This window comes from Rhinatrema bivittatum, chromosome 1 (assembly GCF_901001135.1).
Source record: "Rhinatrema bivittatum chromosome 1, aRhiBiv1.1, whole genome shotgun sequence".
Taxonomy (NCBI): Eukaryota; Metazoa; Chordata; class Amphibia; order Gymnophiona; family Rhinatrematidae; genus Rhinatrema; species Rhinatrema bivittatum.
Genome location: NC_042615.1, coordinates 297,422,813 through 297,438,600, shown reverse-complemented (window position 1 = coordinate 297,438,600; position 15,788 = coordinate 297,422,813). Strand labels below are relative to the sequence as shown.

At 45.5% G+C, this 15,788-nt stretch overlaps 1 protein-coding gene across 8 annotated transcripts in view; it reads left to right on the top strand.

Moving 5' to 3' along the window:
- Positions 1-11,829, top strand: part of SGMS2 (sphingomyelin synthase 2) — a 281,894-nt gene extending 270,065 nt beyond the window's left edge. For all 8 annotated transcript variants that reach the window (XM_029596777.1, XM_029596783.1, XM_029596773.1 and 5 more), the window contains one exon: positions 10,002-11,829. In XM_029596777.1, coding sequence (XP_029452637.1) covers positions 10,002-10,205 — 204 coding nt within the window. In that variant the 3' untranslated portion in view covers positions 10,206-11,829. The remainder of the gene's footprint in view (positions 1-10,001) is intronic.
- Positions 11,830-15,788: the final 3,959 nt, after the last annotated feature.

Genomic DNA, 15,788 nt, shown 5'->3' with positions numbered 1-15,788 from the left:
GGGGGGATCAGGAGGGTGTGGGGTTGTAGTTAATTTTTCTTTTTTCATATTCGCTCCATAAGACGCACGGACATTTCCCCCCCACTTTTGCAGAAAAAAAGTGCATCTTATGGAGTGAAAAATACGGTAATGCACATCCCTAAATATAATCAATGTTTTAGAAAAACTATAAAAATGCTTGTAGGCCTGTCAAAATTAAGTTCATGGAAAATGTAACCAAAGAGTAGTGTACTGCTTTTATGCACTGTCCTAGTTGTTATGCATTAAAATCATCCAGCTTATGTGTATCAGTTCAGAGTAATGCTTCTTTAAACACTTCACACATTGAGTAATGCTTCTTTAAACACTTCACACATTTAGCTTATTATGACAATTGTAGTCCACACCATGCAGATTATAATCCTATCATGAAGCTATGTTTCAAAATATTCTATTTGGGGGTATTGTATCAAATTGATTCTTGCGCTCATTTGATAGTCCTGTTCCTGAACATACCCAGATCAGTCCAGAAAAGTGGGATGTGGATCCCTACCAGCAGGTGGAGTCAGAGAACAATTAGAACTTTGGGCACTGCTACATAACGAGAGTGCCACCTGCAATCACTCAGTATTTCTTTGACTCCAGCAGGTGGTACAGATGCACACCTGCAGTCTTTAGTTATATTTTTTATTTAGTTAGTTTGAATTTAATTTTTTGGTCTATGGTTGCTTCCTGAGGTGTTAGGCACCTTCGTGGGCCATCCCTCAGTAGAAGCCGGGCGTCCGGGGAATTGGATATTCCTGTCAGGGTTTCGTCCGCCACAGTTCGGTGTTTGACAACCAGGGGCTCCTGGCTACTCACCACCGTCTCTCCTACAACAGCTTTTCTCTGTGTCTTGGTAAAGTTTAATTTAAAAAAAAAAAAAAAAAGCTGTTTCCACTGCGGCTAACTGACAGTCTTCAGTGCTGAAGTAAGGTAAGGACAGGTGCAGGAGGGACCGGGTCTTTTAAGGCCGGCCGGGGAAGCTGTCAGCAGTGTTCCCCTCAGCTCCTGAGGCTCCTGGTCATTTTCTGAGGACAAGGGTGAGTTTTTCACAGTGTGCCTCGTTTACTCATCGCTTCCGTGCTTGGGGGCCTTGCGATTTCACTATAGACAGGCTCCTTTCCCGCGGCACGGCTGCGGCATTTTGTTTTTTTCTCCTCAGCCGGTAGTCTCTTAGCCCGCAGCATGAAAAGTTTGTTTTTTCCGGCCCTGCCTGACTGAAATTTTCTCCACGTCACGGCACCGAGCGTTTCTTTTTTTATTCGCGCCCTTTTCTATTTCACTTCAGACTATCGGTGCGCTGCTGCGGATGGGACCGAAAACAGAATTGCAGGCCTGCTGCACGTGTGCGTTACGCGGCCAGGCGTTAGATGCAGCCTCCTTATGCGCAGTGTGTTCCCCGGGGTTAGAGGGCTCTTCAGAGCTTCTTGCCTCCTCCCTCAGGGAGGGAACGTCTGTCTCGCCTTCGGCTTCATGGGAAGAGGATTCTCTGCCTGTTCTAGCCCCGGTGAGGGAAGACCTCACTGGGGGAACTGATGATATCACCCCAGCCAACTCTCCAGTGGGGAAGGGGAACCCGGAGGGGTTTTCCCCAGAATTTGTCCTCCTTATGCACCAGGCTTTCCTGGCAAGGAAACGCTTGGCAGTAAAGCGGCCCGGTCTCCTGGGGGCAGGTTCGGACCCGCCTGAGAAAAGAGGTCTGGGTATGGACCCTCGTCAGCGTCTCTCTGTTCAGGCTCACCCCACAGGGGATTCTCCCCAGGGTACGCGAGATCCGATCCCGGGGTCTGGGGCGACGCCGGCTTCTGGGGTAGTAGGGGTGGCAGACCCGGATCCACGGCCGGATCCGGCTGATGCGGATACTGATGATCCGAATGAGCCCGATGACCCTCCTGCAGAGGGGGATGACCCCAGTGTGGTGCGTTTGTTCAAGCGGGATGAGTTAAGACCCCTTATTCCCCAGGTCCTTGAAGTTCTGGGACTTAAGGTTTCTCAAGAAGAGTCTGACAATGAGGGCGTCAATCCAGTCCTCGACAGCATTAGGGGTCCCAAAACATCCTTTCCTCTGCCTAAGAAGGTTCCAAACTAGTGACCCGGGAGTGGGAGACTCCGGATTCCGGCTTGAAGGTGGGCAGAGCTATGGCGAAACTGTACCCATTATCGTCTGATGTTTTGGATTTACTGAAGATTCCAAAGGTGGAAGCCGCGGTCTCAGCAGTCACGAAAAAGACCACTATCCCAGTTGCTGGGGCGGCTGCCCTTAAGGATATGCAGGACCACAAGCTGGAGATCCAGTTGAAGCGAGTATTCAAGGTTGCCGCTCTAAGCCTTCTGGCAGCGGTTTGCGCTAGCCTCATGCGGAGGGCCTGTCTCTGTTGGGTCCAGGAGTCGGCTTCCAGGGCCGGTACGGGCGACAGTGGGGCTCTGCAGTCCGCCCGCCTAGAAGCAGGCATCGATTATGTTGCAGATGCTTTGTATGATCTGGTGAGGACCTCGGTGAGAGGTATGGTGTCCTTGGTGTCAGCGTGGCGTCTCCTCTGGCTGCGAAATTGGGCGGCAAATTTATCCTCCAAGTCCCAGCTTTGTAATCTACCCTTTAAGGGCAAGCTCTTGTTTGGGGAGGATCTGGATCAGCTGGTAAAGCTGCTTGCCGAATCCAAGGGCAATCGGTTGCCGGAAGATAAAAGATCTTCTAAGAAAGTCTTCCCTTCTCGAGCTAGATTTTGGGACTCTCGTCGCTTCAGAGCGGGTAGATACTCCGCACTTCCTGCTTCTAAACCTGCTTCGGAGCACCAGCAGTCCTTTCGAGGGGGTTGCCGGCCCGGAAGAAATTCAGGACATCTTGGTGCAGGAAGTAATAAAAGCCCCCAATGAAGCCACGAGCACCCATTCCGTTGTCGAAGCTGTTGGAGGCAGATTATCCAACTTTTACACAGAATCAGCAAGAATTACATCAGACCGCTGGGTCTTAGAAGTGATCAAAGACGGGTATGCACTGGAGTTCTCGCGCCCGGTCTGGGATGTTTTTGTGGAGTCCCGAGTGGCCTCAAGTGTCAAGCGAGAGGCAGTCTGGGTGACTCTACAATGACTTCTCGAGCTCAAAGCTATTGTCCCAGTTCTGGAGGCTCAACAGGGACGAGGTCGGTATTCCATGTACTTTGTGGTCCCCAAGAAGGAGGGCACGTTTCAGCCCATCCTCGATCTGCAGAAGGTGAACCGTTGCCTTCGGGTTCCTCACTTTTGTATGGAAACCCTGAGGACAGTGATAGCCGCGGTTCGAAACTGTTGAGACTTACGTGTTGAGACTTCGCTCAACACGTAAGAGACCTAGGTGTAATTCTTGACACCCAATTCAGCCTGCAAAAATTCATCAACACCACCCTTAAGGAATGCTATTTCAAACTACACACACTCAAAAAACTAAAACCACTCCTGCATCCCAGCGACTTCAGAACTGTGCTTCAGGCACTCATCCTATCCAAAATAGATTACGCAAACGCCATCCTACTAGGCCTTCCCAAAAATACCACAACCCCCTTACAGCTTCTTCTAAATGCAGCTGCGCGCATACTAACAGGCACACGCAGACACGATCACGTCACGCCCATTCTTAAACAACTACATTGGCTCCCCATATCCTCAAGAATCATCTTTAAGACCCTAACTCTCATACACAAAGCCATCCACAACCCAAACATGCATTGGTTCTCTGACACCCTCCACCTTCGTACGACATCAAGACCAACCAGATCACCATACCTTGCAACAATACCCACTCCTACACCCAAACTATCCCACCTCGCTTCCACCAAACAACGCTCCATCTCCTTAGCTGGTCCTAAGCTATGGAACTCAATGCTCACCAGCATACGCCTTGAGATCTGTCCAAAGAAATTTAGACAGAAACTTAAAACATGGCTTTTCACGCACGCCTACTCTTAATCTGCCATCCCAGTTCCATTCCACCCCCCCACACCCCCTCCTCTAATCCACCCTACCTTACACCCAGACTCTTTCCTCCCCCCACCCCTTCCTCACCTCCCCCAACCTCCCATCCCTCCCTAACCTAGCCCCCCCTCCTCTCCCTCACCTTGTATATTGATTGTACATAAAAGAATGTATATAGAATGTACATAACTCCTGCTTTTTGTAAATAAACCCCCTTATTCCCCCCCTCTATTCCCAGCATACTCATACTGTTCCAAATTACTGCCCTGCCCCTTCCCTCCCCTCCCCCCCCAGTTATAATATCAGTTACAATGTAAAGCCCTGTTGGCTGAATTTTGCTGTTGTCTGGAAACCGATGTGATGTCTCGTGCGAATGTCGGAATAGAAAAATGTTAAATAAATAAATAAAAAGGGGAGTTTCTCACTTCACTGGACCTCACGGAGGCGTATTTCACATTCCGATACGGCTAAATCACCAGAGGTTTCTGCGGTTCAAGGTCTTGGGATGACACTTCCAATTTCGAGCCCTCTCATTTAGTCTCTCAACAGCTCCTCACATGTTCACCAAGGTGATGGTGGTGGTGGCGGCCTTCCTTCGTCAGGAGGGAATCTTGGTCCACCCGTACCTGGACGACTGGTTGATTTGCACGAAGTCTTAGGAGGACTGCGAGAGATCAGTGCACATGGTGATGTTCACATTGCGATCCCTATGTTGGGTAATCAATGTGCAGAAGAGTCACTTGGAATCCACTCAGAAGTTGATTTATCTCGGAGCACAATTTGATACCTTGCTGGGCAAAGTGTTTCTAACAGCAGACCGAATAGGGAAGTTGCAGGAACAAATACATTCCCTTCTTCGAAAGAACAATCCCACAGTGTGGCATCATCTTCAGGTCCTGGGCTCCATGGCTTCAACCTTGGACTTGGTTCCTTGGGCGTTTGCTCACTTAAGACCTTTACAGCGTGCGCTTTTGTCTCGCTGGAGCCTGGTGTTGGAGCAATTCCATCTACCAATGCCTCTACTTCCGGAATCCAGAGCCAGTCTGTCATGGTGGCTGTCACTGGACAATCTGGAACGGGGGGTGGATTTGGACACTCTGAATTTGCTGATAATCTTCACCGCTGCCAGCCTCTCAGGTTGGGGTGTGGTGTGTGCAGACAGGTCCGCCCAAGGGCTCTGGTCAGCAATGGAAAGATCCTGGTCCATAAACCGGCTCGAGACCAGGGCTGTACGCCTAGCCCTGCGAGGTTTCTTCCCTGGATCCAGGGCAGAATGGTGCGAGTCTTCTTGGACGATGCAACAACGGTGGCATACATCAACCGGCAAGGCGGGACTTGAAGTCCTCTGTTCATCTGGGTGGAGCCATCTCAAGGGCATTGCCGCATCCCATGTTGCGGGAGTAGAGAATGTGCAAGCCGATTATCTCAGCCATCAGCAACTAGACCCAGGGGAATGGGAACTATCTCTCAAGGCATGGAATCTCATTTGCGCCAGATGGGGAATTCCTCAGCTGGATCTGATGGCAACGCAGGCGAATGCAAAAACAGTTCGTTTTTTTAGCCGTCGCTGAGAACAGGACTCGGTGGGCATAGACGCTCTCGTGTGTCCTTGGCCCACAGGGATTCTTCTGTATGCCTTCCCGCCCTGGCCCCTCATAGGTCGGCTTCTTCGTCGCATAGAGCGGCACCCGGGAAAGGTTATTCTGGTTGCACCGGAGTGGCCACATCATCCGTGGTTCGCGGATCTGGTATTCTTGGCTCTAGAGCAGGGGTCGGGAACCTTTTTGGCTGAGAGAGCCATGAACACCACATATTTTTATTTATTTTTTTTATTTATTTTATTTAAGGTTTTTTTATACCGGCATTCAAGAACTCGTTCTCATCATGTCGGTTTACAGAAAACAGGGGTGTAGAAATATAACCAAAAACATAACTAAACGTGGAGAAGAGAAGCAGTTACAATTAACAAGGGATCATGAACTGGGATTATAAGAAATAAAAGAGATAGAGGAGGATAATTATATACAAGTGTACAATGTAAATAAGGAGTTCTCTATAAATACAAGAGAACAAAATAAATATGGAGTCCATTATATACAGCTACTTAGCATAGGAGTCATTGATGGATCTTGTTAGGTGGAGTTCGGGAAGGCTTGCCTGAAAAGCCATGTCTTAAGTCTTTTCCTAAACGTTAAGAGGCACGGTTCGTTTCTTAGATCTGGTGGGATAGAGTTCCATAGCGGAGGGCCTGCTGTTGAAAGGGCTCGGTCTCTCAAGGTTCTGTGATTAGTAGTTTTTACGGGTGGAACAAGGAGGCATCCTGTGTAGGCTTCCCTAGTCGGTCTTGTTGATTCGTGAACACGGGGAGGAATTTGTAGGTCGATTGTGGTGTGTTGGTGAATGATTTTGTATAATAATGTGATGGATTTGTAAATTACTCTGAAGTGGATTGGTAACCAGTGGAGGGCTTGAAGGACTGGAGAGATGTGGTCTCTTTTTCTGGTGTTTGTTAGTAAACGTGCTGCTGCGTTTTGGACCATTTGGAGTGGTTTTGTATATGAGGAGGGGAGGCCAAGAAGAGTCGCGTTGCAGTAGTCTAATTTGGAGAAGATGAGGGCTTGGAGAATGGTTCTGAAATCTTTGGCGTGGAAGAGTGGTCTTATCCTTTTTAAGACTTGCAGTTTATAGAAGCAGTCTTTGGTTGTTTTGTTGATGTGGGCTTTGAAGTTCAATTTATTGTCGATTAGGACACCTAGATCCCTTACATGAGTGGTTTGAAGGTTGGTTGGAAGACAGGCTGTGGGTTTGTTATCGGGTGTTATGAGTAGGACTTCAGTTTTAGATGAGTTTAGTACCAGATTAAGGCTGTTGAGGAGGCTTTTAATTTCTAGGTGGCAGGATTCCCAGAATTCGAGGGTTTTTGAATATGATTCTTTGATAGGGATCAGGATCTGGATGTCGTCCACATAGAGAAAGTGTATTAAGTTGAGGTTGGTGAGGAGTTGAGGTTGGTGAGGAGTTATTTTAAAATGTAATTTTAAAATGTTATTTTAAAATGTAATTTATTTATTTATTAAAATGTAAGTTATTTTAAAATGTAATTCTGTGAGAGCCATACTAACTACAACCCCCCACCCTCCTGACCTCCCCAAGACCTACCAAATTAATTTACTACAACCCATACTCTCCTGACGCCCCCCAAAACCTGCCAAAAGTCCCTGGTGGTCCAGCGGGGGCCCAGGGCTCGCAGACAAATCTTTAATAAAAAAAGTAAAAATCTAACAAAACCCCCACCCTCCTGACGCCCCCCCCCAAGACCTCCAAAATTAATTTACTACAACCCCCCACCCTCCTGACACCCCCAAGACCTGCCAAAAGACACTGGTGGTCCAGCGGGGGTCCAGTGCTCGCAGACAAATCTTTAATAAAAAAGTAAAAATCTAACAAAACCCCCCACCCTCCTTTCGCCCCCTAAGACCTCCAAAATTAATTTACTACAACCCCCCACCCTCCTGACCCCCCAAGACCTGCCAAAAGTCCCTGGTGGTCCAGGAGCGGTATGGGAGCGATCTCCTGGACTTGGGCTGTCGGCTGCCAGTAGTCAAAATGGCGCCGACGGCCCTTTGCCCTCACTATGTCATTGGGGTCGACCAATGGCGGCGGTAACCCCTGTGACATAGTAAGGGCAAAGGGCCGTCGGCTGCCAGTAATCAAAATGGCGTCGACGGCCCTTTGCCCTTACTATGTCACAGGTGCTATCGCCGCCATTGGTCGACCCCAGTGACATAGTGAGGGCAAAGGGCCGTCGGCACCATTTTGACTACTGGCAGCCGACAGCCCAAGTCTAGGAGATCGCTCCCGGACCGCTCCTGGACCCCCACTGGACCACCAGGGACTTTTGGCAGGTCTTGGGGGGGGGGGGTCAGGAGGGTGGGGGGTTTTGTTAGATTTTTACTTTTTTATTAAAGATTTGTCTGCGAGCCAGATGCAGCCATCAAAAGAGCCACATCTGGCTTGCGAGCCATAGGTTCCCGACCCCTGCTCTAGAGAGTCCACTTCAGCTGGCTCATCTAACACATCTGTTCCGTCTGAGGCCCATATTTTTGGATCGGGAGGATCACTTCTCTCTCGTGGCTTGGATTTTAAGAGGTGACGTTTACGCTTGAGGGGTTATTCAGAACAAATCACTTCCACCCTTCTACAGGCGAGACGTCCAGCCACCTCTATGGCCTATGTGAGAGTTTGGAAGCTTTTTGAGATGTGGTGTCATCAGCGTTCCTGCAACCCTTTAGCGGTGCATGTTCCTCGGGTGCTTGACTTTCTGCAACAGGGCCTCGCTAAGGGCTTGACGTTCAATTCCCTTCATGTACAAGTTGCAGCTCTAGGTGCCTTGCAGGGAAACTTTGATGGCTGTTCGCTGGCAGCGCATCTGAATATTGCTCGTTTTCTTAAGAGGTCAAACATTTGTGCCCTCACATCCGTTCGGTGTGTCCGGATTGGAGTTTGAATTTAGTCATGTGAGTTTTATGTGGCGCTCCTTTCGAGCTCTTCATGGAGTTTCCCTGAAAGATCTGACTTTGAAAATGGTGTTTTTGGTGGCCATTTGCTCGGCCTGTCGGATCTCAGAGTTGCAGGCGCTGTCTTGTCCGGATCCTTTTCTTCGGATTTATGATGAACGGGTATCATTACGTACGGTTCCGTCCTTTGTCCCTAAGGTGGTTTCAGCCTTTCACGTCAATCAAACTGTGGAGCTTCTGGGGTTCCCTAACCGGTCCGGGGAGACTTCTCAGAACAGAGACCTTCATCTTTTGGACATGCGGCGCGCTTTATTGCGTTATCTGGAGGTTACCAATGACTTCAGATGTTGCGATCATTTGTTCGTTCTCTTTGGTGGCCCAAAGAAGGGGGACAAAGCGTGAAAGGCAACCATATCTTGATTGATTAAGGAAGCCATTTGCGCGGCATACATAGCCCAAGGGCGTCAGGTGCCTTTGGGTCTCAGAGCTCATTCCACTAGGGCTCAGGCTACCTCCTGAGCAGAGTGTCAGTTACTGTCGCCTCAGGAGATCTGTAGGGCAGCGGTGTGGTCATCTATTCACACTTTTACGAAACATTACCGATTTGGACATTAAGGCTTCTGATGAACCATCCTTCGGGGAGATTGTGCTTTGTGCAGGTCTTTCGGGTTCCCGCCCAGTGTAGGGTGGCTTGGGTACATCCCACTTTTCTGGACTGATCTGGGTATGTTCAGGAAATGAAAATTGGTTCTTACCTGCTAATTTTCGTTCCTGTAATACCACAGAGCAGTCCAGAGGCCCACCCCTTTCTTCAAATACCGAAAGACTGTGCTTAAGTTTTTTATTGTTTTGTAGACATGATTCATGGAGCAGTTTTTAGCAGTTGTTTGGTCTGGTTTTTGCCAGCGGCAAAGTGGTAGTCCGAAAATTTTGTTGGGTGCTACCCTTCGTTATTTAGTTCTGTTAGCATGGGCTTGGGTACAGGTCAATACTGAGTGACTGCAGGTGGCACTCTCGTTATGTAGCAGTGCCCAAAGTTCTAATTGTTCTCTGACTCCACCTGCTGGTAGGGATACACAACCCACTTTTCTGGACTGATCTGTGGTATTACAAGAACGAAAATTAGCAGGGAAGAACCAATTTTCATTTCCTCTCTTGTGTGTCTCTTTAAAAAAAAAAAAAAAGAAAGAAAGAAAAGAAGAAAATATTTAAATACCAAAAAGGGAAGGGACAGAAACATCCTCACTTGCTTATATTTGGACATGACTTGGTCCTTTGCATGTGCCAATAGGCGAAATAAATGTCAGTCTTTGCAGCTCATTTCCAGTCTACAGTATCAGTGATATTGGGCTCCTGAAATGATGGAACACAATAGTGTCTCATAGGGTAAAATGAGCATTTAGAATGGTATTCCATCATTTGAATAGCCTGTGATGTCAGTGTTAAGTTTTTTTGGCCTTATGGTCCAGCTTGATAGTAAAATTTTTTTTTTTTCTCCCTATTCTCTTGAAACAGGGCTTAAAGGCATCTGTACAGTCAAACTTTTTATCCCGCTGCTGGTGGTTCCCAGTATTTTACTTCTTTGAGAAGAATGTGCAGGGCGTGGTACCTTGCTCCTTTTCCTGGCCCCTATCCTGGCCTCCTAGCTGCTTCAAATCCTCCTGCAAAAAGTATTCACGCGTTCAGAAGACAGGAGAAGACAACGAAAAATCCACCTGAAAAAGTAAACATGAAGGAAGCAAAAACAATGTGCAATTTACTTTTACCAAAAGAAAACATTTAATGCTGTAACCAAAGGAATAGTTTTTAAAATGGACACAATTGTAAATCATGATGACGTGGACCAAATTTTGTGCGAAAGACAGTGGTGAGAAAAGTCGTGGTGGGGGTGGGAAGGTGGGGGGGGGGGGGGGTAAAGTATGTATTACTCACTGAAATGTTTACTGCTCCCCATGTGGAGCTGCTCTTGCTGCAGCTTGGCTGCTGAGTGCTCATGTAATGCACCACAGGCTAGAACTGCTTTCCACCCCCCCCCCCCCCTTGCAGGAAGAGAGGCAGCTCAAGACTGTGGCTCACTAATGGGACTTGTCAGGAGGTGCCAAAGAACGCATCACTCCTTTCATTAATTCTCATCCAGCCACAAATGCACCTAAAGCAATGGCTCAGCTCTGAGCATGGAGGTTTGCTAAAAATGAAAGGCTTTTCCAACAGAAAGGCAGAGTGCCAGCCTATATACTGCTCTTTGTGCACTAAGAGCAGCTAATGGTAGGAAGTAGCCTGCGCTTGCACTTCTGGGTAAGGTCCCTGTAATATTTATGACAAAGGAAATGCACAAGTGAGAGCCATCCTATATCTGCAATGCCTTATTTGGCCATGAATGCTTCGGCCTTCTCTTGTCCCCATTATTTATTCTATTTATAGGTCACTGTGTTATTTTGGTCCCATTTATTTTTGATGGAAAACAGAGAAAGCCATGGCAGTGCCAATACGCAGAACCAAAGCAGGGAAAAAGATACCTAGAGGCATCACTAAAAGTTCTTCAAGTGAGAGGAAATCCTGATACACAGTTAAAAAAAAAAAAAAAAGAATTTAAATGGCTAGTTTGGTATTTGATCACATTTTTTTTTGTTTTTGAAACATTTTGTTTTAATAAATTGTTACAGTGGAAAGGTTATGGTGAGTTGGAATCAGCATGGTAAGTATTAATATTCACATTACTAACACTCCCCCAGCCAGCAGAGGTGCTGTTTCAGCCATAATACCTAAGAGGGGGGACAGATCTAGAAAGGTTTTTCTCATCTTCTATATTTGTAGGAGGTGGTGGGGGAGATGTTAGTGAATCGGGCCCAAAGTGGCATTTCTCAATCAGTTAAGTCACCCGGTGAAGGGGGTCAAGTCACCTTCCCCCTTCTTTCCATGTCACTAACCCTGAGAGATTCCTGGTCCAGTAGACATCATTACAGCTATAAATCTTTTTTTTTTCATTTTTAAAAAATAAGTGAGAAAAAAAATGCTTTTCCTGTGTTTTGAAATGAGAGATACTGCCCTTTTTATATTAGTGGCTATCTCCTGACCCTCTATTGTCCATTAGCTTAGCTGCTCAGATTCATGGGGAAAGCAGTGCCAGCGTACGTTTAGGGCCATGTGCCACCGGTCAGATATTGCAAACTAGCGCTAGGCAGCATTATTGTACATTACCCAGACATTTCTACAATATCCCCACGCTCCCACCCCTGCTCCCCAGGCTGCCATTGTCAGGCCCAGCCTGCCAACAATGAGCACTTGTGATATCAAAGAAAGTTTCAATGGTTTCTCCCTTTGCAATAAAAACTGTCAAGATATAGTTAGAGGCGAGCTGTATCCTTGTGCTAAGGTGGATTGATGTTTTCTGGGTTTTGTTTTGTTTTTTTACAACGTAGCTCTACAGACACACACCCAAGAGATATTCTAAAAGCTATGTCTCTGGATTTATTTCCGACTCCAGGCTATCCAGTGATAAAGAGATGCAAATATTTGAGCATAGCCGTACAAAGTGGGCGAAATGAAAACCCATCTCTTTTTAATATTCCACACTGATTTGATAGCGGTGCAACTTTATCCATGACTTTCAGCTACATTTACTCTGCCCTTGCACCTGCACAGTACAGCGCCACAAAGCAACAGCCTACAGTTTTGAAGTAGAAAGGAGATTAGCTCTCAAAACAAAGCCTTCAAAACAGTTTTTAGTGCATGTCAGGTTTCATTTGCCACAATTCCAGCAATCAACACAATGTTCTCGCGTTCTGTGGTTTACTGGCTAATACAGGTCCAACCAAAGAGCTCTAGCCTCCAATTGAACCCTGCTTTTCTCAGGGAGAGCCTGTGAGAAAGAGGGAATCCAGGGAACACCAAATCTGGGAGCTGAAAGGTGTAGAGTGGGCGGTTACCCTCATTTCAATATGTAACGAAAGAAATAAAAAATAATCCACATAATGAATACAGCTACTTAAGAGTCTTGCTTATTAGAGATGTTTTTCTGTGCCAAGTTTTTGCATTCAGCTTACTTTCCTTGGACGTTTTCGGGTTCAGCAGTGTGAATGTAGAGCCCAGCGGTTTGTGTATCTAGTTTATGACTTAGGGGTTTTCCTTGGCAAAAGCTCAATGTCTCATTGGTATTACTAGCCTGCATTGCTTAACAACTTTTATGACCAGAACAATCTGATTACTGTTATCATAGCATGCAAAGCGATGTTTGCTTACTTTGTGTTCAAACAGGAGGGGGGGGGGGGGGGGGGAGATAAACTGAGAGACCTTATAGTATAACTAATAAATATTGGAGCAAACAGATTGACAAGTTGTAAAGAAGGTGTGCCATATAGTAGAGTTTTAGTGATAAAGCTGCTTCTCTGCCAAATAATGAAGTTGTTAGATACAGAAAACTGTGCACCTTTATGAAGCTGGCATTGGTTTGGCTAACAAATAGACCTTCTTTTGAGTGTGCTTACCAAGTGCTTTGCACTGACAAAGTCCAAAATCTGGCAGCTCAACCCACAGCTGGGCCATAGATGAATGGTGTTTATGGACAAATAGATTTCATCTATTGAATGCATAGTCTAGTCTACCTTTATTCCTGTATGATTTTTAAGAGTAGAAATAATGAAATACTGGATTAGATAATTCTTTACATGCAGGTCCCAATATGTGACATCTTGGGGGCCTTACATGTATGTCAGTACCATATAAAGGCCAGATGGCTGCACTTTCATGTAATATTAATCCCTGCTGAAAAATCTTTCTACTATTTCGGTAATATTGTTCCAGGTAGATAGCCAAAACTGCAAATTCCAGAATAAGTTTGGATGAGATTTAAAATCCATCTAAACTTGTTTAGATGGACCAGGTGTTTTCATCTGGTCACCCCATTCTAATATATGTCCAAAATCTGTGCCTTGGAATTTCCCTCCTCTACTTCAGAGTGAGATTCTCCTTCCACAGGCCATTGCAGCTTGCTTGTGCTCTATTATTCCAGAAGCCAGAGGAATTACACAGGTGATCGCTATACTTCTATCACCCATCTCCCAGCACCTCTCTTCATTGGTTTTCTGACTCAAATTGTAGAGCAGCTCAGTATTTCCAGGGCTGTAATCAAGCCTGGCTTTTCAGGTAACCCAAGATATGCAAATACACCCTGTTCATAGACTAAATATATGCATATCTATCTTATGAACATTCATTGTGGATACCCTGAATTCCAGGCCTGTTCGTGACTCTTGGGGATTGGAATTATCCAATATTTGAAGAGCCTGTCAAGAACTGCATAGCAAGTAGCCAAATGTTTCCACCCTCAAGAGATTCAAGTGGCAAGCAAATTATTTTGCTGAGTGCTTTCTATTTGAATATTCTTCAATGTTAACTGGAGGCACTTGAAAGGAGTCAGCTGATGGTTTCAGATCATCAAGGGCAAGCTAAGCCAATCCTGGTTATACCCCATTGCATACATGGACCTGCATTTCCAATTTTCAGGCCAATGCAATACGGATGCGCTAAAACTGTGTGTCCAAACTGAGCACCCGTTGTTCTAAAGTGCACCCATCCACCTCTCCCAGGCACATGATGCAGTAGGCAAATGAACTGCTAAATTAAAAAGAAGGTGCTAGGGATAATTGTGCGTCCCTAGCGCCTCCCTGGCAACTGCGCCCAGGAGAAGTGGCTGTGTGTGGGTTAGAAAAAACGGATGTTCAATTTTACCAGTGTCCATTTTCCTAACCTATGCACAGCTACGGGTTAGGAAAATGGATGCCCGTTAATTGAATGTCCATTTTCTAACCTGACCGCCGGCAAGAGGTTTTTTTTTTTGGGGGGGGGGGGGGGGTTTCACCTTACTCTTTTTTTCGGTTCCTCCAACTTAATATTGCCATGATATTAAGTTGGAGGAACTACAGAAAAGCAGTATTTTCTGTTTGTTAACTTTAGGGGTTCCTCAAGACTTAATGCTTGCTCCGGGGGAAGGCGTTAATTTTTGAGAGTAAAAATGTGTGTGTCAGGAGCACATTAATGGTTAATAGCTACTACATTAAAAATGTGTGTGCCAGGAGCACATTAATGGTTAATAGCTACTACATGTGATGACCGCTATTAGCTACGCGCTGGTTTGGATGTGCGTTTTGAACACGCTAATCCCCTTTTTGCATAAGGGGTTATGGATGCACTTCCAAGTGCTCGTTAACCTGTGTGCTAGGCTTGTTTATTTATAATGAAAAACAGGAATATGTCTATAGCTGTAACAGGGAATAGCCAGGTCAGCTTCGGCTCTTAAGTACATGTGAATTTTGCCATAATACTGGTAAAATAGATGAATTTGGCCAGTTTCGCTTCTACCAATTTGTGATGGGTTTCTCCCTAATTTGCCAAAGAAAAGTGACCTAAAGTGCATAGAAAATGCAAATGGACCATCTAATGCAGTTTTAGTGAAAACTCTACTGAACGCTATGAAATGCTGAAGAATATGTTTGTCGCTCTACGATTTTCTATGGAAATCCATCATTATTGCTGATTCTCAGGAATTTTCTCCTGTTGTCTATGGTAACATTTAGTTTAATTTTATGGAACTTCTGCCAAATTTTTCATAGATTCTGCATGTACTTCGCCCTGCTCTTGTTGAGATGGCATTTTCTGCTAACCTTAGCTATTAACACTGTTTCCAGAAGAATGATTAGCAATATGACCTAACTTAAAAGTAAGTTCATGTAAAGCGTCAGTACTGGTTAATTGATGTAGTTTTTAAAATCAGGTTACAGGGCACCGCAAATGCTGAAGTTGCTATTTCAAAGTTTAAATCTGTTTAAAAAAAAAATGTAAAGAATTATGAAATTATTCTCTGTTTGTTCTGTGTTTTCTCATGATCTGCAGAAAGTCTAGACTAAAGGGACATGAAAAATGCCCTAGGAAAAGGCATCCCCTCCTTAGTGGAGTTCAGGTCAGCAAAAGGTAGTGCTAATCAGCATGCTCTCTGAAAGGCTAAGGAGGTAATTTTCAAAAGGTTTTATGTGCATAAATAAGCTTTTGAAAATTGCTACTTTTACGCGCGACTCCTTTGAAAATTCACTCCATAGGGCTGAATAATAAAAAGGTTTTGCACGCATAAATGGACTTTTGAAAATTGCTACAAAATATACTACTTTTAAGCACGTAACTCCTTTGAAAATTACCTCCTCAGCCTATAAAAATAGTATATTTTCTTGTGAGATTTTATCAGTCATTGCCAAAGGCACCTGTATAGTAGCTGCATTTGGTTGATTGAGTCAAAATTAACTTTACCCTGGG